Source organism: Macrobrachium nipponense, chromosome 1, assembly GCF_015104395.2.
Source record: "Macrobrachium nipponense isolate FS-2020 chromosome 1, ASM1510439v2, whole genome shotgun sequence".
Lineage (NCBI taxonomy): Eukaryota > Metazoa > Arthropoda > Malacostraca > Decapoda > Palaemonidae > Macrobrachium > Macrobrachium nipponense.
Window position 1 is genome coordinate 180,700,995 of NC_087200.1, and position 7,500 is coordinate 180,708,494.

Here is a 7,500-nt window from a genome sequence, read left to right on the forward strand (position 1 = left end):
AACTGACATCCTGTAATCAGCTGTATCCTACCTGTAAGGAAACTCCGTTCACGAGTCTAGTTATGTAACCTGAAAGACCAAACCGCCCAGGTATTATACCTTGTTATGAAATAATGCCACACGGGATTAACAGGTGGGGCTTCAGAACTCATTCCAGAAATCCAGTTCTGCAGCAGCTGCGCGCTCGCTCGCCATAGAGATATGCAAAACAAGTTTGCAAAACAAAGTTGCACGCTACGTTCGACCCGCCATTGTTCTCCCTTGTGCCGCCGAAACACGGATTCGGTTCTACCTGAAAACAATTCAACCGTTCCACTGTGGAGTCCTGTTCGAGGTCCTGTTTAAAGGAGCAACTCTACAAAGGTTCTACCTCAAAACTGTTCCCCTATTCTACTGTTGGAGTCCCACCATTCGAGACCCTACTTAGAGGAGGAGGAGAAACTCTACAAAGGTTATCACAAAACCATTCCTTCAGTTTTACCACAGTGCCCCGGTTCTAGGACCTACATAGAGGAGCAACTCATCAAAGGTTCTACCATAAAACATTCCCCCATTCTACTATAGAGTCCCATTCGAAGTCCTACTTAGAGTAGCAACTCTGTAAGGATTCTACCACAGAATCATCCACCCCATTCTAACGGGGGCTGTTAGAGCCCCAGTTCGAGGTCCTACTTAAAGGAGCAACTCGACCAAAGAAAAAGTTCATTAACTTCCCGAGTCATAAACCCGGAATGATCCCAAAGTCATGAATAAATTAAAGGACCGATTCCTACAGATGAAGACGTCGGGGGGCAATCGTCGGCGTTGGCTGATTTGAGGGTCTCTCTCTCTCTCTCTCTCTCTCTCTCTCTCTCTCTCTCTCTCTCTCTCTCTCTCTCTCTCAGTAAGGTTATGTTAGGTCAGAATTAGGAATAGTTGAATCTTTTAGAGATGCAGAGAAAGTAAGCGCTGTATTATTATTATTATTATTATTATTATTATTATTATTATTATTATTATTATTATTATTATTATTATTATTATTATTATTATCATTTGCTTTTGTAGTTGTTGATGGTGAAGTCATCATCATCATCATCATTATTATTATTATTATTATTATTATTATTATTATTATTATTATTATTATTATTATTATTATTATTATTATTATTATTATTATTCAGTACCTTGTGATTATGATTATCATTATTGCAATACAATACTTTATAATTATTATTATTGATATAATAATATATCGAACACACCATCCCGGCACAAACCCACTACCTTTCTAGAGCTTAAACTTCCATAAAAGACTTCCTGAGACGAACAGAAACTGAGAAACTCGGGGCTCGTTTGTTTTTTCCCGTGAAAGGTCGAACGATATTTTGAAATGTCACTGACCCTGGCTTTTGTGTAAGACAAACAGAGTGATCTTTATTCGCTCAGAAAAGGGCTGAACGATTTAACAGTGTTTAACTGAATTTACAGTTCTGGAGATGTGTGTTTTGACGAAAAGATATGGAATTTAATTTGCAGTTTTCAAGTTGTACGTTAAGTGTTGATGTTCTTGGGATTTAAAAATATGGAAAATGGTTTAAAGTTTTTAAGTTTGTGTTTAGTTTTGATGGTGGAGAATTTTGAGTGTAGGTTTTTAAAGGATGCATTTCATTTATTAGTAATTGGTTGTTAACATTAAAAGCTTATTTTTGTATAAAAGAGATATTCTCACGATATTGCCAGTGAGTGGACGTCAAAATCTACATAATTTTAAGCATGGCATTTGAACCAAATATTCACACTACAGATTTCAGTGATTGACAGATGACAATTGCTAAAAAAATTTACAAGTTGTTAAGCAGGATAGGGGTAAAATTTTCATACCTCAGATTTTAATGATTGGGAAGTAACAATTACTGACAGTTTTACATTACGCTATTGGGTTACCATAATTCATACCACAGACATCATTGATTGACATGTGACGATTAACAAATACTCGTATGAACGTAAGAGTTATGCTGACGATACTATAAGTCTGGGCACCAAAATATGCATAATTTTAAGCATATTAGGAGGCCAAAGTTTCATACCACAGATTTCAGTGATTGACAAATAACAATCACTGAAAAATCGCCATGCTTTTAAGCGAGATATTGAAGCAAAATATTCCATAACACAGATTTCAGTGATTGACAAATAACAATCACTGAGAAATGTCAACGATGGTAAGCAAGATATTGAGGCAAACTATTTCAGATTTCAGTGATTGATAAATTGTAGTTGATAAATGCTTGTATGCCCAAAAGAGTCATTTTGGTGATGTTGTTAAAGTCTGTGGGCACCAAGATCTGTATATTATATGATATTTGAGGTAAGATATCTCGTAATAAAGGATCCAGTGACTGACAAGTGACGATTAACGAATGAATACAAGTGTGAACAAAAGAGTTACTTTCTGACACTGTGAGTCTGTGGGCATAAAAATTTCATAGCAGGAAGCGCTGCTCAGTGGAGAGAGCATCCGACGAATTCTCGCCATAAAAACAAACCGCCATGGAAGAGGCCCACCTGGCGCCTCCCCCTCCCCCTGCCCCGCCCCCCTCACGTCTGTCATTGGTCCACTCACCTGGTCGGATCGGGTTGGATTCTCTCTCTCTCTCTCTCTCTCTCTCTCTCTATTCTGGAGATGTTCTCTCTCTCTCTCTCTCTCTCTCTCTCTCTCTCTCTCTCTCTCTTCTGGAGATGTTCTCTCTCTCTCCTCTCTGGAGATGGTCTCTCTCTCTGTCTGTCTCTCTCTCTCTCTCTCTCTCTTCTGGAGATATTCTCACACACACACACACTCTCTCTCTCTAGCTGCTCCTAGAGATAAGTAAGCACACGATGTCTCCTCGGATGGACTAACAAGTGTTTGAGACATCCTAATCCTTGTAACTCTCTCTCTCTCTCTCTCTCTCTCTCTCATCTCTCTCTCTCTCTCTCTCTCTCTCTCTCCTCTCTCTTCTGTAAATGTACTGAGACATATGTTTGTGTTGTTTTTCATGAGTCTTGTTGGTTTAGTGGATGTTATTGATGTGCCAGTTCATAAGTGTACAGCGGTCTCTCTCTCTCTCTCTCTCTCTCTCTCTCTCTCTCTCTCTCTCTCTCTGAGACATTTGTTTGTGTTTTGTTTTCCTCATGTACCCTGCTGGTTTTGGTAGTTGTTATTAATATGCCAATTTATATATGGATACAGGAGTCTCTCCTCTCTCTCTCTCTCTCTCTCTCTCTCTCTCTCTCTCCGACTGCCTTGCTCTATTTCTCTGTCAGCCCTTACCGTCATTTAGCATTTGAGAGATCTCATACAGCTCCAGATCCGTAACGCTAAAGATCCGTCAGTCCTCACCAAATTTTCTCCTCCACGAACTCAAGGGTCATAGTCTATTGCAGATTTAGCGTCACGATCGTTTCATTGTGCTTCATCAGACAACAACGGAATGCTTTAGCTTTATTTGGTAATATGGAATTTAATTTTTCTCGGCGCTTGCGAGCAAAGTGTAACGAAAAGTCCACCGCGTCAACCGCGGCACAGAGATTTTGGTACGGTCAGGAATTCGGCGGTTGTCAAGAGGAAGTTGACAGAACTCCACCCTGTGACACCCCCGTCATGCGCTCGCTCTCCCTCTGACGTGAGCCTCCCAGCTCCAGTCTCAATGGAACGAGGTAGGGATAAACAAACGTTGCGTACGGATGGGACATATACCAGTCAGTCAGTCAGCGCACGGTCCGTCGAAGCGAAACTACTATATATCGTGTACAGTATCATTCTGATAATTCTCTCAAGGCCTGCTTCGTTACACAGTCGCTGGCTGGTAATAGTTGCTGCCTATGAGCCGATAAAATAACCTTTCATGAGTCTCCGCGAATCTTTCTTAGTCTCGACGTTTGCGAGGTTCCAGTTTGCTTCAAGAATCACGTGCGGGGTGGTCAATATTTAAGAGTGGAGGGTCTGGCCTCATTTTGCTGAGAGTAGACTCCAGGACACTCCAGCGTCCGTCGTTTGTTCCAGTGCAGTGCAAATTGTACGAGGTGCATTTATCTTACTGAGTCGTGAATATCTTGTCGTGATATCTATCAGGACTTTTACAAGATCAGTGTGCTAATCCCTCCTTTCGGAGGATACTCGTATACAGTGTAAATACTGTCTGTATTATATAATATATTTATAAATTATCGGGATTATGAGGGATCACCAGAACATGCAACACGCGCAAAGCGTGTGGAATCTGACGATGGTCTTTAAATCTAGGTAATTATTATGATTCATGTCTCTCAAATATTTTTGTATGATTGACATTATTCTGAGTCTTTAGTGAGTTTTCCTTATTGGCTGTAATACAATTGGCATCACTCAGCTGACTTCCTTAATTAAGTGTATATTTTCTTGCTTCGATTTCAAAATATACTAATGACACCTAAGCATTTGGAGTGAAAATATTCTGAAAATAAAAACGAAAGGTTTAAGCAATATGAAAGTTCGCTTATCTTCTAGACCCTTGTCAGTTAAGCTTAGGTAAGCCCTGATAATTTGCAAAGATTTTCTTTTATTCATCTATTTATTATATTATTAATTCTAAGGCATATTTTCTGCTAGCCAGTGAGATTAAACACCCGGTCTGTCAAACATTTGAAACTGACAGTGATTATCCCATAAGACCTTGTTCGTGGTTTTTGTATATTTTCATAAGACCTTCAGAGGTTTTGTAAAATGTTGGTCATCCTGATATTTTGTCAAAATTCTTCTAAGATTTATGATATATTACGTTGCTTTAAAATTTATAAAAAGGTGTAAGGTTTGTCATTTTGTTGATGGGTAACATCGTAGTAATTTATTTTTCTCACGTCCTACTCTTTCATTCGTAATGAATTTCATTTGTAAAGTATCTCTAGTCTGTCTGTCTGTCTGTCTCCCTCGTATTTCATCCACACTGAAGAATTACAGTGAATTATCAAGAGATGCTGTAGACTATATTTTTCTTTAGTTTTATTGCAGTGCTGTCTTTTTTCCTTGTTTTAGAATATTAAGCTATAATTACTATTGCAATGCTGTCTTTTTCTTGTTTTAGAATATTAAGCTATAATTACTATCGCAATGCTGTCTTTTTTTCTTGTTTTAGAATATTATGTTATAATATATTCCAAGATCTTCCCATTATGTCAAGTCGCTCAGTTAGGTGTTGATGTAAAAACTTTCATGATCAATTTTCATAATACATCTATTATGTTATTGAGTACAGAGTATGATACACTGAAGTTTTATTATATGCCTTCTCAGCCCCTGAGGGATTGTCTGTTTATTTTAGGTAAGGTATATTCCTTAAGGTTGTCTATAACAAGCTGCTTACTAGTTACTAAGTTTACATTATAAAGTCACTTTATTACAGGCGTTTTAAGAACCTTCACTTCATCTAGTTAACCCAAGGTCACGTGCGTAAGACTTGCGATTTATATAGTTACACTTTTACATGATTCATATAAAGTGGCATTTCTCCTCTTCCTAGAAACCGTAAACGTGGGGAGTTTTAAGAAACTGCGGTTTGCAGTCTTCAATTTAGAAATAAACTTTTAGAGGTATCATAAAAAATATTACTTGTCCTTCCTTGTAAAAACAATGGCGAAGGAGTCTGTGGCAATTCTATTCTATGATTCGTAGTTTTTAGTTTTATTTTTATAACTATCACGGAATCGCATCAGTTGCAAGGGTAATGGAACTTTCTTTTTTTATTTTATACTTTTGCTGGGATGATGAAATCACTGCAGTGGAACTTTTGTAAGTTTCATAAGACTCATGAAGTCACGGAAAATGTAGAATTATACAGTGTCCATAAAGTCCCAGTACCATTACAACTATTTATCGCTTGTGATGGTACTGGGACTTTATGGACACCCTGTAATTTTCATAGGTATCACGCAGTGGTGGCAATGGAACGTATTTAAAATTGTAATAGTTATCCTGAAATCACTGTCATTGGAGATTTATAATGATCATCTTTAATTCACAGCTTCTAACTACATCCTAATAATTCTCTCCTCCTCTCTCTCTCTCCAACCAGCAGTATGTAACTTTTGCAACTCTCAGAGATATAATGAAATCACAGACAGTGAAGATTTGTAACTTTCGTAGGTATCATGAAATGACGGCAATGGAACTTTTATTATTATTATTATTATTATTATTATTTATTATTATTATTATTATTATTATTATTATTATTATTATTATTATTATTAAACTTTGATAGGTATTATGGAATCACTGTCATTGGAGATATATGATGATCACTTCTAATTCACAACTTCTAACTACAGCCTAATTCTCTCCTCCTCTCCAAGAAATCACTGTCATTGGAGATTTATAATGATCATGTCTAATTCACAACTTCTAACTACATTCTAATAATTCTCTCCTCCTCTCCTCTCTCTCCAACCAGCAGTATGCCGGCTAGCACCATGAATCTTTACGAGAACTCTTGTCTGCGGTGCGGCCGAACCGTGTACCAGGTAGACCGCATTGGCCCTCTCAAGGACTTCAGTTTTTTCCACACGGGTTGCTTCAAGTGCCACGTGTGCTCCTCCAAGCTGACCCTCAAGACGTACTGCAATAACCAGGACGACCAGGTAAGTGGCACTGGTACCCTCGTCGTCGCTTCGTCGCCGTGTCGAGGACAGGGTTATCTCAATCTGGTTTTCGTGATCTCATGATTTGTCACAGTGACTATTTTTTTCTCGCTCTCTTTCGTTCGTTGGTGTTGTTGTTGTTGTTTTTCGCCCTTCCTTTTTTGTGTTCCCGTTTTCATAGTTCGCTTATTTATGGTTCAAACCTCTTCCCCTTTCCTTTTGGAAAATTATGGATTTTAGAAAATTTTGGATTTTGGAAAATTTTGTTAATTGGAAAATTTTGTGTTTTGGAAAATTTTGGGTTTTGGAAAATTTTGGATTTTGGATATAAAAGTACTTTGTCCCCAAAATCTTTAAGCAGAATCCGTCTGAATTTTTGCAAGCGTACTTGTTCGTGGACGGTAAACGAGAAATATCCAAATCCAAAATTTTCCAAAATCCAAAATTTTCTAAAATCCGCAATTTTCCAAAATCCAAAAATATCCACAATCCAAAATTTTCCAAAACCCAAAATTTTCCAAAATCCTAAATTTTCTAAAATCCATAATTTTCCAAATTTTCCAAAGTCTTTTAAAGGTTTGGTTTGGAGATCAGACAACATTTTTTCTACCAACATTGCTTTACAGAATTTGTTCTAAGTACGAAATCAGAACCATGATACCATCCAACCTTCAGAAAGGTGGTGTCAGGGAGTGTTTATTTTATTATCATTTTTTTAAAACTTTTAATTCTATGGGAAAACACTGGTTGATCATCAGCTCACATGCCATGGACCTTGCACTAAAAGGTCGTATAAAAGAATCTAGGTTTAACGATTGAGTTATTATAGCACGTTAAAAAAATCTTAGACTTGATATCAGC

The 7,500-nt window shown here is 37.5% G+C and overlaps 1 protein-coding gene across 6 annotated transcripts in view; it reads left to right on the forward strand.

Moving 5' to 3' along the window:
* LOC135219884 (hillarin-like) overlaps nt 1-7,500 on the forward strand; it is a 172,507-nt gene that overhangs the window by 32,914 nt on the left and 132,093 nt on the right. For 4 of the 6 annotated variants that reach the window (XM_064257025.1, XM_064257027.1, XM_064257026.1 and 1 more), the window contains exons 1-2: nt 4,188-4,270; nt 6,453-6,639. In XM_064257025.1, coding sequence (XP_064113095.1) covers nt 4,203-4,270; nt 6,453-6,639 — 255 coding nt within the window. In that variant the 5' untranslated portion in view covers nt 4,188-4,202. Of the gene's footprint in view, nt 1-4,187; nt 4,271-6,452; nt 6,640-7,500 lie in introns of those variants that run through there. The other 2 variants (XM_064257030.1, XM_064257028.1) reach the window with 2 other exon arrangements.